The sequence below is a fragment of the Microcaecilia unicolor genome, chromosome 2 (genome assembly GCF_901765095.1).
Source record: "Microcaecilia unicolor chromosome 2, aMicUni1.1, whole genome shotgun sequence".
Classification (NCBI taxonomy): domain Eukaryota; kingdom Metazoa; phylum Chordata; class Amphibia; order Gymnophiona; family Siphonopidae; genus Microcaecilia; species Microcaecilia unicolor.
In genome coordinates, this window is record NC_044032.1 from 574,585,325 (window position 1) to 574,611,320 (window position 25,996).

The 25,996-nt window shown below is 44.2% G+C and overlaps 1 protein-coding gene across 2 annotated transcripts in view; it reads left to right on the forward strand.

The window, feature by feature from the left end:
• LOC115461577 (long-chain-fatty-acid--CoA ligase 1-like) overlaps positions 1–25,996 on the forward strand; it is a 183,849-nt gene that overhangs the window by 63,570 nt on the left and 94,283 nt on the right. Inside the window, exons 7-11 of one of the 2 annotated variants that reach the window (XM_030191500.1) lie at positions 1,438–1,616; positions 14,564–14,596; positions 14,735–14,786; positions 17,039–17,112; positions 21,540–21,617. In XM_030191500.1, coding sequence (XP_030047360.1) covers positions 1,438–1,616; positions 14,564–14,596; positions 14,735–14,786; positions 17,039–17,112; positions 21,540–21,617 — 416 coding nt within the window. Of the gene's footprint in view, positions 1–1,437; positions 1,617–14,563; positions 14,597–14,734; positions 14,787–17,038; positions 17,113–21,417; positions 21,496–21,539; positions 21,618–25,996 lie in introns of both variants that reach the window. The other variant, XM_030191499.1, reaches the window with a different exon arrangement.

The following is a 25,996-nucleotide window of genomic DNA, read 5'->3' on the forward strand; positions in this document are numbered from 1 at the left end:
CTTTCTATACACCTTTGGTGCACTTCCTGAGGGCTTTGACAAAGCCCCCTACCAACCCTCCTATGTCATGGGATCTCAACATTGTCCTCACCCAGCTGATGGATGCTCCTTTTGAGCCCCTAAATTCCTGTCAGGTCAAGTATTTGACCTGGAAAGTTGTTTCTGGTGGGACACCAGCTCTAGGCCTTGGTAGCTCGTCTACTGTACACTAAACGTCAACACGAGTAGTTCTCAGCTTGCACCTGAAGTTCTTACCTACCATCTTAACCAGTCAATTGTTTGCCAGGATGGGCATGTGTTTCAGGAAAAGTTGGCAGAAGTGTACTGCATACCCTATACTGCAAGTGAGCCTTAGCCTTCTATCTGAAGTAGACTCAAACCCATACAGTCTACCCAGCTTTTTGTTTCTTTTGGACTTCCAACAGTATGGGGATGGCCATTGGCAAACATTTTCAAATTGGACAGCAGATTGCATCTCTTTTGCTTATGCCCTGGCTGGGCTGATTCTTAAGGCCGAGTCGGAGCAATGGCTGTGTTGATAGCCCACTTGAGATCAGCCTCCATAGAGATTTGCAAGGCTGCAACATGGTCTTTGGTTCTGACAGGCAGTTCTGCAGAATTTGTTCGGTGTCTAGAATCCAATTTCACCTTCCTAGGCCCCGTTTTATTCTGCTCTAGGCTGCACCTACGCAGAGTATGTATATAGTTTAAAGTTGGTTGACGTCTTGGTCTTGATGTTTTGAGACTCTGTTCTTCTAGCTTTTGTTTTCAGTGAGCCTGGTAGCTAGGTATTCCTAGGTGTGAAATATGAAGGCCTGCTTGTCCTTGGAGAGAGCAGATACTTATCTGTAGCAGATGTTCTCCAAGGACAGGAGGCTGATTATTCATACCCTCCCTCCTCCCCTAGGAGTTGAATTTAGTTGTGTGCTATTTTGATTTTTTGCTCTTTCATCTGATTGGAGGACCCATGCTCCTGTCAGGCAGCAAGGCACCAGTGTATGTGTGGTGGGACACTGCTAGAAGCTTCTATGTTACTCACCAGTCAGTGCTCCCATTGTTTATCAGCGTACTATCCTTGGAGAACACCTGCTACAGGTATATCTCCTGTCGGACCTGTTGTGTTCTTACCTGCTGGTATAATTGAAACTGAATACTTATGGCAAATGCCAGCAGATGGGGATTGGGAAAGGAGTAGGGTATGAGACCAATTGTACTTGAATCTAGTCTAATGTAGTTTCCAGAGCAGAACTTTCATTTTACAGAATTATACTATATAAACTGAAATGGGCACAAAACAGGAATAGTGTTGCAAAAGAGAATCTTTTCTGGGCAACTTGACAAACATCACAGGTATCCTAAATAAAACTAGAAATGTACTGCACACTTTTACTGGGTTAATGGCATCTATGTAACCTGCTTCCTTTCCCTTGCTATTAGTTGAATTGCAACTGATTTTTTGCGATGCATTGGAGAAGGTCAAAATCTTGCTAACAAGTGTGGAAAAGGGAAACATCAAATCACTTAATACCATAGTTATCATGGATCCCTTTGACCCTGATCTTGTGGAGCAGGCAAAGAACTGTGGGGTGAAACTTTTCAGTCTGAAGGAATTTGAGGTAAGAGTCCCTGTCTCCATATGAATAACTTATTATGCAGTCCTCTCCTGTTGTAGAAACTAGTTAATCATAAGCTGTATCATGTTTCCTGAGGATACCATGTGCCAGACTGTCCATGTAGAACTTACTCAGCTATGAGCTGTACAGAATGAGACAGAGGTAGGGAATATAGTGGCAGTGCTGGATGAGGAAGAGATGGGCAGGGGCAATGCTGAATAGTGTATTGAGCAGAGGCGACTGAGAAGGGCATTGCTGCATCCTGGGGGGGGGGGGGGCGGAATGCTAGATGACATGGGGATGAGTTGCTGAATGGTGGGGGTAGGGAAAGAGGAGATACTGGAGGGGATGCTTGATGGCAGGTAGAGATGAGAGGTGATGTTGGTGGGAGAGGAAAGATAGAACCTGGGGAATAAAATGGGAGGGCCAGAGTGAGGGAGAGATGAAAAGCTGTAGGTAGACACACAGTAAAGAGAGAAATTAAAATCTGAATGGATAAGTAGAGGAAGAAATCCAAAATGAACCAATTAGTTATTGGCGTTGGTTAGTTGTGGAGGTGAAAGGACATATGGACAAGCCTCTTTGAAAGAGTTAAGACAGGAAAGCTAATCAGCAGCCAGGACCAATACAATTAGAAAATTAAATGGCCAGACAGCAAAAGTACAATTTTATTTTTTATAAAATTAGGATTAAGTAATCACCATGTTTACTTTTTTAAATATGGCTGGTTTTTTTTTTTTTGTTTTTTTTTTTTTTTACTAAATACATTTTGTGATTAGCTTGTCAAAGCCTTCAGGATACTGCTGTAGTAGTATGCTTGTCCTGACTCAAAAGAAGCTTTTGGCCTCCATAAACTAGTCAAATGTAATGTTGGTTCAACAAGGCATCGCCTTATTTTCTGTCTGATTGGAATAGTCAGTTACCTACATCTCTTTATTTTGCACAGTAGAAAGGGACATGTCCATTTCTATTTGGTTTTGCACTGTATAGAGAGTATGGCTGCTCAGGGTTGTTTAATTTTTGTCTAATTCTATTTTTAGTTTGTGGTTACTTTTATATTGGAGGATGTAGTTTGTGTGAAAAAGACCTAATATTCTGTTAGTATCAAGTGTCTGTGTGGGACTGATCTGTATCAATCCAGTTTTAGTTTTCCCAATAGGTATATTGATCATCTTCCACCCACTGCAGTATACAGTGTGGTCTAGTTCGGTTTTTTTTTTTTTTTTACGCCTGGAAGCTAACGGCATGGTAGAATTTTTATACTTCCTGAGTGATGGTTTTATATTACCTCAGTATGCCTAGTAGTGGATTTTGATTTAGTTCAGGTCTTTCAATTGTAACAGCGAGTTATATTAAGATACAGGTATTTTCTGGTCTCTGGAGGGCTTACAAATCTGTGCTAAATACTTGTTTCCAGAATATTGCAAATATTCTATTTGGGTTTTTTATTTTGGTGCACTGTTCATTTTTTGGCACAAATCCTTGAGTGTATTCAGTGTGAATATTTAGAGGTAACAAGGAACAACATTGTTTTTAGGAAAGTAAGGCTGCTGGTATCACCTGTCAAATTAGTACTCACCAACCACCTGCCATTTAGAGAGAAGACTAGGAGGGCCAGCATATGAGACAATTCTTTAATTTCTTAGCAAGATCAAATACAAATGCTAGTTTCTCATGGGAGGATAGAACTGCTGCATACCCATGCTCTCTGTATCTATCACTCCAAAGTACAGAACTGAGTTGGCTACTTTTACACACTTGTGTTTCACGTTACTTCAGCACTTATTTTTCCTGAGAGATTATTCTGTTTTCTGTTCACACCATCTATCCACGTCACTAAATCGCACATTCTTCTGTTCATAATTGCACCTTTCCCAGGCCAGTTTGCACATAATGTCTTATCAGATCATTCCTGGGCCTCACAATTTATGGCCTTTGCCCCTTTTGACTCTGCTCTAGGGTGCACAACTAAGTTTATTTTACTCGGGTGCCAGCAGACCATGAGCTCTGATTCAGCAAAGAGGTCAACTAAGACACTCAAATACTTAGGCCTATCAGCCTATATGTTCTATTAAGCCTTAGCTCTTACAGGTCTTAACCATGGTTCATAATTTCATAGTTCATAACTGCACCCATAATATACATGTCCCCCCTTGAAGGCCTTAGTAAATAAGGGCTTCACTTATCTTGAACCCTGGTATCAGGCTCCCTCAAGTTTCTTAGTGCCCAGACCACATGCTGTCTTAGGTTGCAGGCTGTCCTATCTTACCTGTCATTACCATATGACCTCATGAGCACTAATAGATCTCTCATTTTTCCGCTTAAGGGATAGCCCCTAATAGGTTCCCGTCAATTTAGGTAGGGAGATTGTAGGTGTGAGTCACAATGTCCAAACCTTTTTACAGGTATTGGGCTATAAGTGTGACAAAAATGTGATTATAGTAATTATAGTGATTATAGTAACATTTCTTAAACACTTTCTTCTGTTCTAATGTGTAGTGTTTCATACAGTACATATTTATGTCCTATAGGTTCTTTCTTACTTAAAAACAGTTTCAATTAATTGTTGCACTAAACTTCTGATACAGGGTTATAAAGCAATAATGATTGATTGTGATTAAACTAGATACTATGAAAGTTTTTTTTTTTTTTCAATTGTCCATACACCCAGTCCAGAATTTTCAGCAAGTTCATGTGGCATCTAATTGAGCAGCAATACCTTTAACTGCATCTCGAGTGTAATTAATGAAGCGCTGTTGATTATAATGTAGTTAATCCAATCAACCTTCTTGTTAATAGTGGACCAAAACAGAGAATTCAAAACCTGCAGCAATTTGGTTGTGGGCCTTGAATTCATCTGGCACCCCCTTTGGTACACCTAGAGTCACTATAAATTCTGTTATCAAAGTTGGAAAGTCAAGGTCATTGGTAGAGGTTAAGGTACACTTACATAGTGAAAGGTTAACAATTGAGTTGGACAGATCTCAAAAATTGTCCCAGGGACTGGTGGTCTGAATACTGGGGGTGTTTTTGCTCCGTTAGGTAAGTTGGGGAACAATAGGCTGAGAAAGTGTGGTAGTAAGGGATTAAGTGAACCAGTATTAGATAAGTACAAGGTTACAGGAGGAAGTGACGTCATCCGAACAAATGGCAGCTTGAATGAATAACTCCATTAAGGACTATAAAGTAAGCGATTCGCCGTTTCTAGCCTCTGTGTTGTGAAAATACCTTGAAAGAGAGCTGATGCCGCCCAGAAAGTTGATAAGTTCCGCTTTTCGGCACGCAGGCAGGAGAAAATGGGAGCTGGAAGTGTGGACAAGGCGGAGGAGAGCGGGAACATGGCGGCGGTGCAATCAGAAGAGGAGAGCGCGGGCGGGCAAGAACGTGCGCTGGAAGAAGAGGTGACAAAGCACGAGCTGGTGCAGTGGCTTAAAGAGCTTCGGGAAGACATGGCAGGCGTCAGGAGCGATGTGAAAGTCCTTGCGTGATATTAAAACTGAGCTGGGAACGCGAGTAGCGGCTGTGGAGGAATCGGTAGAGGCGGTCCAGGAGGAGTTGTCTACAGTGAAAGGAACTTGTACCATGCATGCAGAGGCCCTGCAGGAGGTAAAAGATTAGCTGGAAGAGCTTGAGAACCGGTCTAGGAGGAATAACCTTCGCTTTAAAGGTATTCCTGAGACTGTGCTAAGGTGGTGGAGGACTTTTGTAATTTTGTGATGGGGCCTGGTGATGAGAACGAGTCCACCACGTGGCAGATTCAGCGGGCTCATAGGAGTCTGGGCCCTATGAGAGAGGGTGCTGTGAGATATTATTGTCTGCTTTGCTGATTTCCCAACTAAGGAGCGCATATTGGTCAAAGCACGACAGCAGCAAACATGGGAATGGCAGAACTGTAAAGTCAGCGTATTTCAGGATTTGGCATGGGCAACATTACAGAAGCGGCGGGCCTTCCAGGAGGTCACGAGATTTATGCAAGGCAGGGGGCTGCGCTATCGCTGGATGTTTCCATTTGCAGTATGGATGTCGGATGGAAAATCAAGGAAAGTGAAATCAGTATCTGAGGCATGGGTGGCTCTGAAGGAGATGGGATGTAAAGATCTGCCACTGATGGGAGAGCCCACTTCCCAAGGAAAGGAGTTGAGATCGGCTTCTCAGTGGCGCACAGTGGGGGCTGATGGACGCAAACGACCAGAATGCTACCTGAAGGGACAATGTTTCATGAGGTGATTAAGAATGGACATGGGGGTGTAGCCAATTGGGGAGCTTTTAGAATTGGCGCTGTTTGAAGTTCATGTATATGCATTGGTTTGTTTGGGGGGGGGGAGGGGAGGTGAGTTAAGGTTTGTGACGTGTGGAGATTGGGAGGGGGGTGGGGTAGCCTTTGGATGATTGTGAAGGTTGATTGGGGGTGCGTGTGTGTTTGGGGGAGGGGGGGGTTAAGGATGACTCGATAGAGGGGTTTTGAGCCGTTTGGGAGATATTGTTTCCTCACGAGATGGCAGGCTCAAATGGAGATGGGTCAGTCAGTTGGAATGGGGGGGTGGGTGGATGGGAGGGAAGAGGGGGTCAGGGTGGGGGGGGTGGGTATGAGGAGGCAGAAGGGAGGAGGGGGGGTGAGTTGAGCCAGAGTCCATGGTAGTAGGGTCCTGGAATGTTAATGGACTGAACAATCAGGGGAAGAGAAGTATAGTTTTTAAAGAATTGGGCAGACTCAAGTGGGATATTGTATTTCTCCAAGAGGCTCATTTGCGACCACGAGACCTCCCGATGCTAAATAGGAAGGCATTTGAATTAGTGGCAGCCCATCAAGGGAGGGATGGAAGGTGGGTAGGGGGGGGTGGCCATTTTAGTGAGGGAGGGGTTTGGGTGGGTGGTTAAACAGTTTTTAAGGATTTGACTGGGAGGTGTGTGGCGGTTCGAGGGGAATGGCAAGGTACGGGAATCACGCTGGTTAATGTGTATGCTCCCAATTTTGGTCAGGCGGGTTTTTTTCGAAAGCTCTTGGAACTACAAGATTTTGTGCAGGGGTCGGTTGTGGTAGGAGCTGATTTCAATGTTACGCCCAATGTGCGGTTGGATCACTCCTTGGGGGGTGGTTACTGTAGTAGAAGTAGGAGAGCGTTGGAAGAAGTTTTTTCGTGGATTGGAGGTGGTTGATAGCTGGCGACTGATGCATTCATCGCAACGTAATTATACGTTTTATTCGCATGCTAGTAATGCGTATACTCGTATTGATGGTATATGGGTGCATCGTAATCTGTGAGGAGCCCTGCGTAAGGCAGAGAGCATATTCAGATATCGGATCATGCAGCAACTTGGGTTACTTTGGAGGGTTCCTTAATGGGAGTAAAGAAGGGGTTTTGGAGATTGAATGAATCATTGCTGGGGGATATGCAGGTAGTGGAAGCGGTCAGGAAGGCTATTGCGGAATATAAGGAGTTTAATGATATTGGAGAAGTGAGGGATGGAACTCCTTGGGATGCAATGAAGGCGGTGATTAGGGGGGGTTTTGTTCAATGGTGGTCTCGGAGGGAGAGGGCCAGGTTAGATTTGGATCTGCGGCGGCGTTTAGTGGAATTGGAGAATCGACATAAGGTCGCAGGATCCAGGGGTTTGGTGAGATCTATGTAAGGTTAGGCAGGAACTCTCTGGGTTGCAGATGAGGGAGGTGGAGTTTGCGATTGCAAAACTGAGACAAGGATTTTTTGAATTTGCTAATAAGGGAGGAGCAAAGTTAGCAAGATATTTGAGGGGGAGGAGAATTAGATTGAATGTACAAAAGATGAAAAATGGGATGGGGGAGTGTTATACGGATTCGGCAATTCAGGATTGTTTTCTTCATTATTATAGGCAGTTATACAGGGAGGAGGGAGGGATTTCAAGGATTGAGTGGGCATTTTTTTGGATAGAATTCAGTTGCCTAGGCTCACTGATGCAGAGCAGGGGCAATTGAGTGAGGGTATTAGGGGAGTGGAAGTTATAGGGGTTATAAAGAACTTGAACGGGAAGGCTCCGGGATTGGATGGGTTTTTGGGGAAATTTTATAAGTTATTTCAGGGGGAAGTGGTGGATCTTTTAGTTCAGGTGGGGAATGGGGTGTTAAAAGGGGAAAACTTGCCACAGGCCATGGTGGAAGCTGGCATTACGGTTTTGAGGAAACCTGGGAAGGACCCCACTTTGTGTGGGGCTTATAGGCCCATTTCTCTCAATGTGGACGCAAAAGTTTTGGCCAAAGTGTTGGCTAATAGACTGAGACGGGTGTTACCGAATCTTGTTCACAATGATCAATCTGGGTTTGTGTCTAGGAGGACTATGGGTGATAATATTCGACACACTATCCATTTATTGTGGTTAGCCCATCAGAGGACAGATCAAGTGGCCTTTTTAGCATTAGATGCTGAGAAGGCTTTTGATAGGGTGAAATGGATGTATTTGGAGGAAGTGTTGCAACGGATGGGGTTGGGGGGAAATTTTAGTGCGTGGATATCAGCATTTTACACAAAACCAAGGGCGTGTATAAGGGTTAATAATAAATTTACCTCATTCTTTGAGATTGAGAGGGGAACTCGCCAGGGGTGTCCTCTCTCGCCCTTATTTGCGATGTATATGGAGCCCTTGGCAATTTGTCTTCGGGAACATAGGGCGGTGCAGGGTTTGCAGGTTGGGGGGTTGGAGCATCAGGTGGCATTATTTGCAGACTATGTGCTATTGTATCTTAGGAATCCGGGGAATACGTTGGGGGTAGTGATGGAGATCTTCTGTGATTTTGGACGGGTAGCGGGATTAAAAATTAATATGGACAAGAGTGAATTAATGGGGGTTAATATTTCTGATGTAGAGAGAACTAGGTTGCAAGAAATATTTCTATTCGTTGGGTGAATAACAAATTTAGATATTTGGGGATTCGGATACCCAGAGAGGTTCAGGATTTGTTTAAAGTGAATTATGAACCGGTGGTGCAGCAGATTAAGGGTGATTTGATGAGGTGGAGAGGGCTTTGGTTGTCTTGGTGGCGAAAACTTGCGGTGGTGAAAATGAATGTCTTGCCGAGGCTGTTCTTGTTTCAGACCCTGCCAGTGCCTATCCATAGAAAGGTACTGAGTAAAATTCAAGGTATGATTTATAATTTCATTTGGGGAGGGAGAAGGCCCCGTATAAGCCGAGAGGTCTTGTGGGGTGCTCTAGAGCAGGGAGGCAGGGCAGAGCCGAACGTAGAATGGTATTATCTGGCTGCACAATTGAGGATAATTTTGGATTGGGATGTAGCACAGGGAAAGGCGGGGGTAGTAATTGAACAGGAGCTTTCTGGGTTGCAACCCCTGGGTATGTTGCTCTGGGATTCACAGGGAGGAAGGGAGGGGGGAGGAGGGGTAGCCAATCCCTTTGAGTAATTTGCTCAAAATTTGGCAGGTGGCTAGAAAGCGGTGGGGAGGGGGGGATCAGGGTTTCTACATTGGCTTCGCTGAATTGGGAGGTTGTTTAGAGTGGGGCAATGGGATAGAACCTTCACTAGGTGGGCTCAAGGGGATTGGTTAGATTTCAGGATGGTTTTCAGGGGGGAAATGGGCCTCTTTTGAATGTCTTAGGGATAGGTTTGGATTACCTGAAGGGGATTTTTTTGCTTATATGCAAATAAGGCACTTTGCTATACAACAGGGTTGGCTACAGGGAGATCCGATTAAAGGGGAGTGCTTGGAGAACCTTTGGTTGTTAGTGAGGAAACATCCCAGGCCCATATCGATCTTGTATAAGTATATGAGGGGATGTAAATGGGTTAAGCATAAGTTTATGCAGGCTTGGGAAAGGGATTTGGGGAAGACCTGTACTGAGGAGGATTGGGAAAGGATTTGGGGGGGGGGGGGGGTGTGAGCGAGCTCAGTGTGTGTGCTTGTTCAGGAGAACGCATATAAAATAATTACCCGGTGGTATTATACGCCGGACAGGCTGCATAAAATGTTTCCATTGGTATCTGATATTTGTTGGAGGTACGGGGTTCGTTTTTGCATGTTTGGTGGGAATGTGAGGGGTTATTTTCTGTGTGGGAATCAGTGGGTGGGGTACTTTCTGCAGTGCTTCAAGTAAGTAAACCTTTGTCTCCTCAAGTTTGCTTATTAGGGCTTTGTCCAACCAAATTGAAGTGGTGGCAAGAGAAGTTGTTCAGGTGGGGATTAGCGGCAATGAAATGTTTGATTGCGGCCTCTTGGAGATCTTCTCTTCTGCCTAGTATGGGTCAATGGAGGGAGAAGGTGTGGTATCTATTTCACTTGGAGAGACAACAGCTGTAAGAAGGGATTGTTTTTGGAATCATCAAAGAGGGTGGGATCTGTTGGAGGGCAAGTTCTTTGGCTTAAAGGGCAAAGGGGGGGGGGTGGGTAAGGAGGTGGGGCGTAATGTAACTGGTCAGAAGGGTGTGAATAAGTTGAGGGGTTTCTTTGCATCTGTGTTGGGGTTCCAGACTTTGTTGTTCGGGTTGGGGAAGTGTTAGATGGGAAGATAAACTAAAAAAATTGGCGATTGAGGTGCTTTATTGAAAGCTTATGGTTATAGAGGGGGTTATTTTGGGTTGCTTATCCGACGTGCGAGTCTGGCAATGAATACAAATATTAATGTGTGTATGATTTGTTGACTAGTTTAATAAAAACTTATTGAAACGAAAAAAAAGTACAAGGTTACATTTTCCCTCTTCACAATTTGTACAGTCTACTGGTTCTTGGACAAGGGTTATAACATAAGGGATTATTCCAAGCCAATTGGTATTTTTCTGTGGGAAAGTTGGGTCTGATATACTACCATACATTAGCCTGTCATGCGAGAAGATGTATACTGACTCATTTAACATGATATTGACAATACCGTTGTTGCCAGTCTAAAGATCCACAATTGGCTATGTTGCAAACATCCAATTGTAATATAATCATAAACAATTAGAGCCTCACAGTGAAGGGCTTTTTTGTGTTCCACTATCTTTTACTGCTGACATGTGTTGCCCCATCCAAGGATTTTTTTTCTGTTCCTGTCACATACCCTGACCCTAGTCCACCCACTTCATCCTCCCTAAACAGCTTAATCACCAACACCTATGAGTCTGGAAGTAAGTTAGGCAAAAGTACCAGTGTCCTGACCTACACAGTAACATGAAACAGGGCTGTTCCACACCACTATATCACAGCTTCAACTTTCAAGAATATTAGCTTCAGGGAATCCTAAACTTTTATATAAATTCAAACTACATCTCAGGCTGGCTGTATTGGACTTTTTCACATTCTCAGAAACCAAAGACTGGTGTGAAGTGTTAAGGAATCTAATTCTTGCCTGAGTAGATATGACCTGAAACTCAGCTTAAAGTTGAAATTGAGCCACTTTATAACTATGCATGTTACAATAGAAAAGCTTAATCTCCACCCCTGTCCCAACCTTTTAGATTTTTAGCTCACTACTTTTCAGTAGTTGCCCAAGGTAAGTTCAGGTATACTATAATGGTAGCCTTTGGATGTGGACCACAGTATTCAGCCTAACTTCTGTGTGTAATTTGTAAGCTTTACAGGTGTTGGTAATGGTAATGATGGAGATCAGTCTTCCAGCCCTGTCCAGGTCTGAGAAGCAAGCAGTCTTCTACATCAGTCACCGAGATTTCATCTTTTATTCTTCAGCCTGTTTCTTTGCAGTGGTACAGTTCACTAGGCCTTTTAAGGCAAGTGTAAGGTTCCTAAGTAATCTTGTTTAATAGTAACATAGTAGATGACGGCAGAAAAAGACCTGCACGGTCCATCCAGTCTGCCCAACAAGCTAAATTCGTATGTGCTACTTTTATTTGTACCTGTCCTCTTCAGGGCACAGACCGTATAAGTCTGGCCAGCACTAGCCCCACCTCCCACCACCGGCTCTGCCACCTAAACTCGGCTAAGCTCCCAAGGATACATTCCTTCTGAACAGGATTCCTTTGTTTATCCCACGCATGTTTGAATTCTGTTACCGTTTTCATCACCACCTCCCGCGGGAGGGCATACCAAGTATCCACCACTCTCTCCGTGGAAAAAGTACTTCCTGACACTTTTCCTGAGTTTGCCCCCCTTCAATCTCATTTCATGTCCTCTCATTCTACCGCCTTCGCATCTCCGGAAAAGATTCATTTGCGGATTAATACCTTTCAAATATTTGAACGTCTGTATCATATCACCCCTGTTTCTCCTTTCCTCCAGACTTTGAGTATACATGTTCAGGTCCGCAAGTCTCCCCTCATGTGTCTTGTAACACAAATCCCATAACATTCTCGTATCTTTCCTTTGCACCGCTTCAATTCTTTTTACATCCTTAGCAAGATAGGTTTCCAAAACGGAACACAATACTCCAGGTGGGGCCTCACCAACGACTTGTACAGGGGCATCAACTCCTCCTTTCTTCTGCTGGTCACACCTCTCTCTATACAGCCTAGCAACCTTCTCGCTACGGCCACCGCCTTGTCACACTGTTTGTCGCCTTCAGATCCTCAGATACTATCACCCCAAGATCCCTCTCCCCATCCGTACCTATCAGACTCTCACCGCTTAACGTCTCCCGTGGATTTCTCTTCCCTAAGTGCATCACTTTGCATTTTTTCGCATTGAATTTTAATTGCCAAACCTTAGACCATTCTTCAAGCTTCCGCAGATCCTTTCATGTTTTCCACTCCCTCCCGGGTGTCCACTCTGTTACAAATCTTAGTATCGACTGCAAATAGGCAAACTTTACCTTCTAACCCTTCGGGAATGTCACTCACAAATATATTGAACAGAATCGGCCCCAGCACCGGTCCTTGAGGCACTCCACTACTCACCCTTCCCTCCGAGCGAATTCCATTAACCACCACCTTCTGGCGTCTGTCCGTCAACCAGTTCTTAATCCAGTTCACCACTTCGGGTCCTATCTTCAGCCCATCCAGTTTATTTAAGAGCCTCCTGTGGGGAACCGTGTCAAAAGCTTTGCTGAAATCTAAGTAGATTACGTCTATAGCTCGTCCCTGATTTAATTCTCCTGTCACCCAATCAAAGAACTCAATGAGATTCGTTTGGCACGATTTTCCTTTGGTAAAACCATGTTGTCTCGGATCTTGCAACTTATTGGTTTCCAGGAAATTCACTATCCTTTCCTTCACCATCGCTTCCATTACACTTCCAATAACTGAAGTGAGGCTTACTGGCCTGTAGTTTTCCAGCTACTTCCCTATCACCACTTTTGTGAAGAGGGACCACATCTGCCGTTCTCCAGTCCCTCGGAACCTCTCCCGTCTGCAAGGATTTATTAAACAAATCTTTAAGAGGACCAGCCAGAACCTCCCTGAGCTCCCTCAATATCCTGGGATGGATCCCATCTGGTCCCATGGCTTTGTCCACCTTTTAGCTTTTCAAGTTGTTGATACACACTCTCTTCCGTGAACGGTGCTCTATCCACTTAATATTCTTTAATGATTCTAGATGGATGCACCTTTAAACTCGGTTTGAATACTAATATTCTGTAATGATTCTAGATGGATGCACCTTTAAACTCGGTTTGAATACTAATATTCTGTAATGATTCTAGACGGATGCACCTTTAAACTCGGCTTGAATACTAACATTCTTTTGATGTGGTCCTCATATTTTTGCAACATTGAAAGCCAATGCCACAATGTTTGGCGTGGATTTAGTGTGGCCATGATGCCATTTATGCTCTTAACCCTGGATCTATAGAATATCTGCTCCCAGCCTCTGCAATACAATGTTCTCCTCTATACAGGAGAGACTGGAAGCTTCAGTGGCTAGGCGGATATTGCTGCCTGGATGTCTCAACGTCATCTGACGCTTAACATGGCCAAGACTGAGCTGCTTATCTTTCCCCCCTAAACCCACCTGTCCTCTTCCCCCTTTCTCTGTTTCTGTAGATGGCACTCTTTCTCTGTCTCATCAGCTCATAACCTTGGGGTCATCTTAGACTCCTCTTTCCTTCTCTGCTCACATTCAGCAGATTGCCAAAACCTGTCGTTTCTTTCTCTTTAACTTAATCAGCAAAATCCATCCCTTCATATCTGACCACTCTACCGGAACCTCATCCACACTCTTATCACCTCTCGCCTAGATTAGTGCAACCTGCTTCTCACCGGCCTCCCACTTAGCCATCTCTTTCCTCTTCAATCAGTCCAAAACTCTGCTGCACGACTCATTTTCTGCCAAAATCGCTATGCTCACATTAGCCCTCTCAAGTCACTTCACTGGCTTCTTATCAGGTTCCGCATTCAATTCAAACTTCTCTTACTGACCTATAAGTGTATTCACTCTGCTCCCCAGTATCTCTCCACTCTTGTCCCTCCCTACACCCCACCTCGAGCACTCTGGTCTGTCCCTTTCTCTACTGCTAATTCCAGACTCCGTTCCTTTTATCTCGCTGTGCAGCACCTTACGCCTGGAATAGACTTGGCCGAGCATGTACGTCTAGCCCCGTCTTTGGCAGTTTTCAAGTCCAAGCTAAAAGCCCACCTCTTTGACGCTGCTTTTCACTCCTAACCACTGCTCACTTGCCCTGTACCTTTTTTCTCCCCTCTTTAATTCCCCTTACCTCTTAGTTGTTCTGTCTGTTACCTGTCTTATTTAAATTGTGAGCTCTTTGAGCAGGGACTGTCTTTTTGTGTATGGTGTACAGCGCTGCGTATGCCTTGTAGCGCTATAGAAGTGATTAGTAGTAGTAGGCTAAAGAGATGATTAATTTAGTGTAGAGGTGTTCAGGTCACCACTTGGCTGATTTTGTCATTCTGCTCCTAGGAAAAATTGGTTCTAAAGCCATAAATATAACACAATCGGAATAAATCTGTAAGTGGACTTGAGTCAGGTGGCAAATTTAAAAGAAGAAAATCTTTTAATTGGCTTTGTCTTGGTTTAGAATTTTGGCTGTAAAATAGTTCTGTGCTCATTCTATATTTCTTTTTTTCTTCTGTAATCTAGGTTTTGGGAAAGGACAACTTACAGAATCCTAAGGTAAGGGCTGAGATTTGCTATACATGCTTTAGCTCAAATCAAACTATACCACTTTCCACCTTGTTAGACTCATTAGGCAGTGATTTTCCTTTTTGGTATCACTGGCAGTTCTTTACACACTAATCTACTGTGTTTCAGCCTCCAAGAACAGAAGACCTGTCTGTTATCTGTTTCACCAGTGGAACAACAGGTAAACATGGCAGAAATGTCATGCCTCCCCCCCCCCCCCCCCCCCCCTTGACAATTGGTAATTGACTAGACAAAGAACTTGGGCTGTATAGACTGGTTCTGTAGTCATTTAAGGAGAACACCATTTAGACCCTCAAATTTGTATTCTGGACAGGAAGATGTGACCAAATGTTTCTCAATCTTAATGGTTATGCAATACAACCACAAAATCCAAAGCTGGTTTGATTTGAGGGCTAGCTCTACTGTGTATTCCCCCCCCCCCCCCCTCCCCCTACTGTGTCACGATTGTTTTGGCAAAGAATGTACTTCACTCATGGCAGTGCAAGGGCTGGAGGCACACACTGATACTCCCCACCATACTGGCACCACTTCACTGTTGGGAGAGTTATATTGCCAGCTTTGCACAGAAGGAAGGTATAGGGCTCCTCACCAGCTGTGCCTATATTATAGCACTGCTCTGGAACCGGTGATGCTTTGTCATGCTGGATTTTTATTGCATGGTGCCTGTATACTGATAGTATTCAGGTGAGCTCAGAACAAATACAGGCACCAAATGGCTCAAAACACCACAAAGCAGCATGGTGTCAGAACATGCCATATTCTCTAATCGGCCAGGCTATTAAAAACAAGGGTTTTTTTTTTTTCTGAAGTCTAGGGTAGGCTGTTTTTGGAGGCACTACTGTCCTCCAGCCTGCTCCTCGCATTTACATCATTGCCCCCCCCCCCCCCCCAAATGACTGCATCTCTTCTTTAGCTCTCCATTTATGGCACTTTGGCTGGTGCAGGGCTTTGATCACTTGCACAAACACTTGAGTATCTGCACACTCAAGGTCCTGCACCAACCCAGTGCCAGAACTGAAGAGGGATCCAATTATTTGGAGGGGGGGGGGGGGGGAGGAAGGAGAAGGTGGACAGCAATACAAGTCACTGTGCATTCTGAGTGGTGGGCTATTACTAGAGGAATCTAAATTTGGCTCTAAGACTAAACTTTACAGGATTTTGTTTGCTGAAACGAAGGAATGGGCTATTAGAAACAATACAGTATCTATTCTGGGGCAATGCAGGAAGACTACAGCCATAGAGCCAGGTAGGAGCAACATGTGGTGGGGGGGGGGGGGGGGTGACTGGGGGAATACTATCTAGGAAGAGACTAGGGGGAAACCTTGGTGTGCAGTAAGTGTGGGTGGCAGGGGATACAGTAATGATGGTGAACATGGAATGAGTGTTCTATTGATCCTTGTTTAATAGGGATAAGTCAATTGATAGGTTTTGTATAGGAATCTCTTTTGGCTGGAAAACACACTGCTGCCGAGCTCTTCACACCTACATTTTAATTAAAAAAAAAAAAAAAAAAAAAAAAAAACACACACACAAAAACTGGTGTTCTAGAACATTTGCAATGCTAATCTTTCATAGGTAGGGTTGGTGGTTTGAGTTTATTGCTGGTAAGGTATAGTAAGCTTCTTGAGGTCTCTTTACTCGTGTGTTGTAAGACAAAACCTTGCAATGGTTTGTGTTGCTATCATTGATTTGACATGAGTTTGTGTTTGAATTGTAAAGCGAAGCATTGTATTTCTGCTCTGTACGTCTTGGCAGTTTTTCTTGGTTGGGAATACCCATGTGAATAATTACTTACAATTGACTTCTGAGTACTTATGCTTCTCACCTCAGGCCTTGGAGGTGTGCAGCTAGGTCTTGGCAGCCACCAGCACCAGAGGGCTCAACCCTGGTGGAATGAACTGGACATTTTTTTTTTTTTTTGTGGCTTGACTCCTCCATTAGGTTGTTCAACTTTGGTTTTATATGCATATAATATATTGTGGGTTTTTTTTCATTATTTTGTAATAAATTCAATTGCTTGGCACCTGTCAATTTGCTGTCTTCTATCACACCCAACCTCCCTACTCCATGATTGTAGCTCTGATGTGGAAGGGGGGTGGGACTTCAATGGGCTGGGGGGCACCATCTCATCCCTCACCTTAGGCAGCAGATTGGCTTGAGCCAGCCCTGGATCAGGGACCTTGCAGAAAGCTGCATGCCAGGATTTACACCTGTCTTCAGTTGGTGTAAGTCCTCATGCCCAAAGTTGAATGTGGATTTTGGTGACCAATGCTGTTCTATAAAGAGCACTCATCCTAGAGTGCCCTTTATAGAATAGTGCTGGTAACTACTTAACTGAATCCAGCCCTTTGTTATATTCTGTTGCCATGTTTTAATTCTCATCTATTTGCAATGTATGTCTACATCTTACAGGAGACCCCAAAGGAGCAATGATGACTCATAAAAATGTGATCAGTGATTGTTCAGCTTTTTTGAAAGTGACGGAGGTAACATTTTCATGCAAACCTATGACTGCACTCTGGCCTATTAGACCAGCAAAAAGTGCCGTGTTCAGCAGTGGTAAAAATGTATTGCTGTGCGTTTATTGGGAGTTGGTTTTATGGGTTTAACCATGCATGTCTGGTTTTATGGGTTTAACCATGCATGTCATGTCCTGCTTCCGTTTGCTATAAATTAGTTACCTGTAGCGGTATTTCTCCAAAGATTGAAGATCTCATAGCCACACAGCTGAAGTGACATCATGATAACATTACTGACCCAGCTTTTTGAAGCTCCTCGGTCACACGGCTGAAGACTCCCAAGCTGCTACTACTAATCATTTCTATAGTGCTACTAGACGTACGCAGTGCTGTACACTTGCCCAAAATTACCCAAGCTAACATGGGTAAGAGTTTTAAGCAAGCTATAAAACTTAGAAATTATTGTGACTATAACCTGGTATTGGAGGAGGAGAGTTGATGCTTCATAGGGAAGACTAACAGCTTGATTAAAGGTGGGAATCACTGATGAAGCAGCATCTATAAAGAGTGTTGCATGAAAAATGCAAATATGTCCATGTTGCTGCTTTTATGATGTCCTCCGGAGATCTCTGCAGGTTAGGTGTAGTAGTGGCCATAGCTTGAAGACAGTGAGCCATTACATGAGGAATGCTCAATGTAGCATACAGTCCGGGAAAACTGAACACAAGCAGCTATCCAGTGAGACATGGTTACCTTAGTAACAGGTTGAGGATGACGTGAGAAACCCAGTGAAAAATGTTCTATATGCAGAATGAATATATGCTAGGTAAATTAACGTTCTAGCACTGTCCAGTGTATGCAACTTGATCTGAGATTTGGACGTATGTGGAAGAGGTGAGAAGACAAAAGTATGATGGCCTTATTGAGATGGAAAGGAGACACCACCTTAGGGAGAAACTTAGGGTGGCTATGAAGTAGCACCTTATGCAAATTTTGGGTATACAGTTGATAGTAAACCAATGTCTGGAGCTCTCCAATACATGAAACTGAAGTAATGGCAGCCAGAAAAGTTTTCTATGTTAGGAATTTACACTCAGCAGTTGGTAAAGGCTCAGAGGTAAGTTCCATGCCACTGGAGGTGGCTGAATAGGAGAACAAGGATGAAGGCCTTTGAAAAATCTTTTCATGATATTATGTTGGATGAGTATTACCTATTGTATTGTGAAACACAGCAAGATGAGCCTGAACTGAGAATAAGCTGCTGTCCAAGAGGCTTAATAGTCTAAAACCTTGACCATCCCACAGATGAGAATATCATACAATGTATCTATGCCATTTAGAAGGGTTTTTTTTTTTTTGGGGGGGGGGGGGGGGGGTTGGTGGAATCTACCCTAGAGGCAAGGAGAACCTCCAGTATACAAGGGAAAAATCCCATTGTTCAATGGGAAGAATAAATAAGCCAGACAAGGTTGATACTAAAGGTTTGGATGAAGACAACATTGGTTCTCGGTGATCAAATCCAGAACTTGTGGATGGAACTCCATGGGTAGACAGATGTGTTCAGAACTATTGGCTACCAAGATTGTCACACCAGTAAGGTGTGATTAACATGTGAGCCTTGTTTTGTGTGTGCCTTCTGCAATGGAGGGCATGGATACAGTAGATCTTGACTCCGAGCTATGAAACACGTCGCTTACTACACTGTTTCCAGTGGATCTCCTTGCACAAAAGCTGTGGTATGTCATGTTGTGACGGGGATGCATTGGAAAGCCCCACTTTCTGAATGAGATGTATAATTGTGGTCTTGTAAGGCTTTGTGAGGATAAAGGTTTCTGGTCAAGTAGTCATCCAGGGTGTTCATCTTTCCTGGTTGATATTTCACTCTGGTGGAATAACTCCAGCAAGTTGATGTTGCATGCTCACTGTACATAATGATTGTGTACTGCAGTGCAAGATTGGGAAAGCAACTCAGTGCCTGACATAGACTAATCTGAATGAGACACTGCCTAAGAACTTGAAGAGATGAACAGAATACTGAGGTGACTGAGATTCGTTGCTAAGAGTTAGGAGCATGTAATGCAGGTACAGAACTGTGCTGTTGCTAGTTAACGAATTGGGAAAGCAACTGCAGTAAATTATTTTTATTTATTGCATTTGTATCCCACATTTTCCCACCGCTTTGCAGGCTCAATGTTGGCTTACAGTACATCATGAATGGTGAAATTAGAAAATCAGATTGTCCCAGTTGTCTGCTATGAAATAGAGTGACGATTAAAAGGGAAGACATACTGACCTAGATGACACTGTACATCTAGAAGAGCAGTATAGCTGTTTCTGTGGTGCTTATGTTGATGCCAGTGTCGGCTCAGATGGAGATCAGGATCAAAAGTGAGTAAAGAGCGAGATTGGCCTCGGGAGCAAGCGCAGCGTAAAGCTAATAGATGTGACAGTGGAACACTTCTAAGACAAACTTGCCTTGCAGCCTTGTCCTGGTGGCACCTCCAAACTCACTACCAAAGAATACTGGCCAGTATCGGCACTGAAGCAGTTGGTGTCCATAGGGTTGATCTCCATGATGTCTATGCATGTCGACATCAAAACTTGCTCTGTATAGAGGATGTATAAAAGTAAATGGAATGAGAGAGGTCACAATTTTGTGTGGGACTGAAAGGCAGCATGGGTCTAGTCGCAACCGTGGACTTACCTGAGGTGGGAAGTACAGCATGAGCCCAGGGACATGCGTAGGAAGTTCTATTGGAGCTTTCTGAGCTTTAAAAGACCAGGTCAGTAACATGAGCCACTTCAGCTGTATGGCTTTGAGATGTGAAAGTCCTGGGGAGAAATCAATCTTAGCTGATCTAAAGGAAGGGTTAGTTGCCTGGTAACTGGTGCTTTCAGATTGAGATTGATATCTGACATTTTCCACCAGTAAGGTAAGATTATCAAGAGGTTAGTGAGGTGTCTTTAGAAATCCAGGATGGGAAGATACAAGGGATATTAACAATAGACATTTTCTTTGAAGTGTTAACATACAATTTATTTTGAGGGGGTCGGGAAGGGTGATTGTGGCAAATTGGTGCTTAATGCCATGGCTGCCTGTCTTAAAAGGCACCTATGCTACAGTCTGGAGGGAAGTGGATTGTGGTGACAGGCCAGCATGTTGCTACTTTGGTGCTTGGTAGCTTCAGTGCTGCTGCTTTTTACGAAAAAAGGTACTAGTACTCATACAGGGCAACCTTGGGGGTGGGGTCACTAAGGCTCTGCCCCTCTGGATCATGGGGGTGAAAAGGGCATGGTTACTAATCTCTTATCCTACCCGTCCATTTTCTATTAAGCTGCCAACACAGTTTGCCCCTGTTATGATGAAAGGTATATAGGGAAGAGAGCAGGTCAGAACTGCTGCTGCTAGAGGCTTGCTTGTTAAACACTGCTGTGCAGCCTATCCAATGCCTTGGTAAATGGCAGGTCAGACTGACAGGAGCATGTTAGTGCCATTGCTTCATAACAAAAAAAGCCCTGGATAGCTTAAGGCACATATACCTTATGCATTAGTTACACAGCAGGCTTTGTAAACTTGTAAACCTTTTTACCTAGTTATCAAGCCTGATATATTGCAGCTGTTAAGAGCAAAGGTCATTCATCTTGCTTTTTTGGTATAAGGAATTGAGGCAGACCGCCTTCCCCCCCTCACTGAAAGGCAAATGAATACATATATCTGGTTAACTGGTGACTGAAGAGGTGGGGAAGGGTAGATATTTAACTTGTAAGGGCCAGCCAGCATAGTGGTAGGGTCTTTGTAGTAGTTGCAGAAAATTAGTGTGCTGTTGTGGTTTTCCGATTCAGGCTTTACCAACTTCCTCTTGTCCCATTGATGCAAAATAGTTATTTGAAGTGCAGATAGGGTGACTACTCCCATCTTGCACTACCTACTATTGTGCACCCATGACATGTCTAGCTGCTTCCCTCTCACTCGATGATCATGCCCTATCATCTGAGTTTTGCTTTGCTGTTCACCCTTCCTCTTTGTGGTGGCCTTTGCTAATTGTCTGGCCCAGCATGGCAGCAGCAGCTTCCAATAACAGGACTTGTTTGGTTTGGCCACATAGCCTGTCACACTGCTTAGAATCCAGGTTTTTCCTTTTACTACTTAACTGCTAGTAGTCTGTTTAAACCTACCCTTAAGGCAAGTGTTTCCAAATCAATTTAGTAATTTTAAACTGTATATGTGGGCTGAAAAGCAGTGGTATTCTAGGTTCAGTAATGCAGCTTGACTAACAGCATCTGCTTGCTTTTGCTTTTGCCTTTGTCTTTTTTTTTCTTTTTCTCATGCAGAAAGTTGTTAAAATGACCAAGGATGATGTGCTGATATCTTTCTTGCCTCTGGCCCATATGTTTGAGAGAGTTGTTGAGGTAGGAGCCAACTTTGCTCAGCTTGTCTCCTTTGTTTTTTACAGAGCTCATGCCCCATCTACCCCAGTGACACACTCATTTCCTATTTGCCCCTTGTTCATATGCTTGAGAGAGTGGTGGAGGTAAGCAGAAGGATCTGAGTGCCACAGGTGTTTGTACATTGCCTGACCTGTTTAATTCATCCTAATTTGTGTTGCACTGCATGCATTGCAGTTCAGGTTTCATGACTTCATATACACCAGTAGTTGGGACTGAAATAACCTCATGGTGCCCTGCTTGCCAGTAGCACTGAGCTGCTGACTCTCTTTCTCCCCCCACCCCCCCCACCCCCCCCCCACACACACACACACAAAGGGACTTGGCTATCTAAGCATACTATTGGTATATCAAGACTTTTTTATAATAGCCTTTAGAACCAGGATCAATGTGGTTTTACAATTAAGGAAAATAAAACTACAGTTCAATAGATGGGACAGGTGAAAGTGGGGGTCATGAAGGTCAAGGAAAAGGGAAGTCAAGCTGCAAACTACTCGTCAAAGCCAACCTTACCTTTTTACTATGGCATTCATTAAAAGCTTGTTTTATTTTTTAATTTTATTTTTTTGAAGCCGTGATAATGGTCTGACCTAATATCTGTAGGAAGAATTTGAGGGATATTGCTTCCTGCTATAATGCCAGAGGATGCTCAGGAGGACATGCTCACAGCTTTTTGGGGATTTGCTAGTCAGCTGCCACCTACAAGTGTTTATACTGGGTTCTGAGGGGAGACTTCACTGGCCCTCACATATCCAACCACAGGGTTTCAACGAAATAAGTTCACAAAACAACTTTTTAGGTTGGAGGAAGAGACCTCAGTAGCAGCCAGCCTACCTTCTTAAACAATATATACAAGGGTGTCTTAAGTGCCGCTCACTCTTTCAAACATTGGGCTGAAAAACCTCCCCCATGCAGGGTATACAAAATTCCTCTTCAAAATGTCATATTGGATTATAACTGTAGATCTTTCAATCCCATACCCTTACAGTGACCTTCAGTGGCGTAGCCAGACTGCCAGTTTTGGATGGGCCTGAACCCAAAGTGGGTGGGCACAAAATTTTCTCTCTACCCCCCTCCCCCAGCAAAATTTAGTCACGCTAATCAGATGCATTTGTCACACAGGGTAAAGTGCTGCTTTTCAGTGCATCAGATTTCAGAAAATTTATTTAATAGCCTAACACCCTTTTCAATGAGCTTTCAGAGGCCAAAACCTCCTGCCTCAGGTCAGTATAATGCTGTTACAGTATCCTCGCCTGACCTAAGGAAGGAAGTATTGGTCTCTGAAACTTCATTAACACAGGTACCATATTACTTTATCCTAAATTAAAAATAAAATTATTTTCTTTACCTTTCTTGTATGGCCATTTACTTTTTCTCATTGTCGCTCCCAGTCTCTAGATTCTGCTTTCCTTTGTTTTCGCTTAACTCTTCTGCCACGGTTTCCTGGCCATTTCTCATTTTTCTCTCCTTTTTCTTTGCGTTCTTCAATATTTTTCTGCCTCTCTCTCTGTCCTGATTTAATTCATTCTTACTATCCATTCTTTAATTTCCTTCATCTGCTTATGGCTTTTCATCTTTTTCTCACCCTTGTTCTCCCCATGCCCCTTCCTCTTATTCTCCAGTCTTTCACTACTCTCCTTTTCCATCCAGCAGCTCTCTTCTTTCTCTCCCCATCCTTCCAGTAGTCTCCCCTCTTTCTTTCTGCATCCTTCCGTCCAGTGTCACCTTTCTCCCTACCCTTCCATCCAGCGTCTTCCCTCTTTCACTCCCCATCCTTCCATCCATCTATCCTCTCTCCTGATCCTTCCATCTGTCTCTCTTCCTCTTTCTAACCAGTGTCTCTGTATCACTCTACCCTTTTCTGTTCAGTGTCCCTTCTTTCTCTGCATCCTTCCAGTCTCTCCCCTTTCTCTCCCCATCCTTCCATCCAGAGTCTCTCTCCCCATCCATCCGTTTTCTATCTCTTCTCCCCATCCTTCCATGTTTTCCCTCATTCTCTGCCATCCTTCCATCTGTTTTCCCTCATTCTCCCCATCCTTCCATCTGTTTTCCCTCTTTCTCCCCATCCTTCCATCTGTTTTCCCCTCTTTTTTTCGACGAGGCCCGCCCTGCATGCCAGCGCCAGCCCCCATTGCCGGCCACTGCTGCTTTTCCTGTTGAGCAGCAGGGCCAGCGCTACAAAAAAGAAGCGCTAAGGACGAGAAATGTTTAAAAAAAAAAAAAAAAAAAAGCGCGGCAGCCTTGAGGCATTGGCTGCTCCCGTCTGCGGGAGGAGCCTGCGAGCCGGCAGCCAATGCCTCAAGGCTGCCGAGACAGTGCCTGCCGGTGCCGCGCTTTTTTTTTTTTTTTTTTAACATTTCTTGTCCTTAGCGCCGTTAGCGCTTCTTCTTTTTGTAGCGCCGGCCCTGCTGCTCAACAGGAAAAGCAGCAGTGGCCGGCAGTGGGGGCTGGCGCTGGGCGGGCCTGGGCTGAAATTGGGTGGGCCTGGGCCCACCCAGGCCCACCCGTAGCTACGCCCCTGGACCTTGCTGTTTCACACGATGGCTTCATCAGGAGACAGATACAGGGCAACTGTGACACTAACCAGAATATTCACTCATCACATGCTCTCTATTGTACCTATAAGTCATTTTGAATTGCTCATCGCTCATTAAATCATACATGTTAGTTTTAAATTATCTCTAACCATTTATGTAGGTCACATTCCTCAATGCTATTGTGCTTTTCATTTCTGTAGCATATCATCTAATAAATCGGGATTTGCTGTATCAACTACCTCATAATAAACCTCAGGGGACATATGAACCTCAAAACATTGGACTGGAAAATTCACCATGTTCTCATTGAAATACCATAGTTAAAATTGGCTTAATCAATGCTCATACTTCTGTTGACAATTGTAATAAAATCTTGCACTCAAAGTGCTCAGATACTTGAGTTGTTTTATCCTAAGACTGGCTTACTGATCAGAACCATTGCTGTAGAAGCTGATACTCAATTAACACATAATCCATCTAAAAACTTTTTTTTGTTTCAAATGGGGCAACAATTAACAAAAATTCTCGGCGTATAGTGATATCATGGGAAAAAAATGAACAATATTGACAACAGGGAGAATGTCACCTACCCCCCCCCCCCCCCCCCCCCCCAAACCACCTAGGAAATGTGTGTTCCCTAAAGGGAAAAAAATGGTCAGATGGGAATCGCTCAGCGATGGCAAAAAGCCACCCTGCCCAGCACAGAAAGCAGATAAGCCTGCCTTGTGTTTAAGGTATTTTTGGTTTGGGTGAACAGGGGCTGTAAATTTGAGGAGATTTAGGTCTTTAAGATTTCTGGTAATAGTAACTCCAGGGTATTTTATGCTAGTGTTAGCCCACTGTAATAGGAATTCCCCTCCCCACGTCCTGCGAACTGAGTCCTGCAGGGGCAGTACCCAGATTTAGAGAGGTTCAGCCAAAAAACAGATTAACAGGAAAATTTGTCAAACGTCCAGTGCAAATTTAAGCACGCAATTATCTCTGATCATGGGGTAGAAGTGCGGGAGAATTGTGCCTGAGCATACGCTCAGCACAATCCTCCCGCACTTGTTTGACAGGTCTGGGCTGTCAAAAGCCCAAACCTGTCACAGAGGCTTGGAGGTGCATGGGACCACCAGGCCTCAACTACCCCTGCCCTGAGCAACAGGGTCCTGAGGTCTAGCAGACCTCTGGTCCTCCCCCCCCCCCCCCCCTCAGCCCCCCAACTCGCCCAGCAAAAGGTCCCTAGTGGGCGGGCAACCAACCAACTCCCTCCTCCAGCGACAGGGGGGCTGGAGGTCCACAGTGGTCGTCCCCCCTACCTTGTGTGTTGGAGGGAGGTTAGCCTGCCTCCCTCCTCTTCCTGCGATGCCGCAAAATGGCTGCGCCCTGCCCAGTATATCTTGGGATGTGCTGGGTGGGGCTATACACCAGGGGTAGTAGTCCACGGCATATAAAAATCCTTAAATATCCCACAGACATCTACTATTTCCAAGGAATTCGTATGCAACTCTTCCTGGGAGTCCCACATACCAGAGAGACGAGAGCTGGACCAGTTTTTTTGTAATATGCACTAGCAGTTTCCCAGATCAATTTTCTACAAAATCTATATCTTCTATGAAGCACTTTTTATGTATTGATGTATCAAAACGTTGAGGGCTGCTTGTGTTGCCATGAGCAATTTTTAACATGGGATGTGGTTGAATATGCATAGGCACACTTTACATGTCAACTTCCACTCTAGGTGGACTATCCCCTGAGCAACGCAGTGAGCTTGAGAGAACAGATGTCACCGCTCAAAACTTGTCTTGCCATCTCCCAATAAAGGGCCAGGGAATCCACATGGATCGTATTGAACTTATCAAACTCTGCCCACATCTCCATGGAGGTACACTCAAGTGTTGGTCGGAACCAAGATGAGGGGAAATGCCAAGCAGTTTCACTCCTAC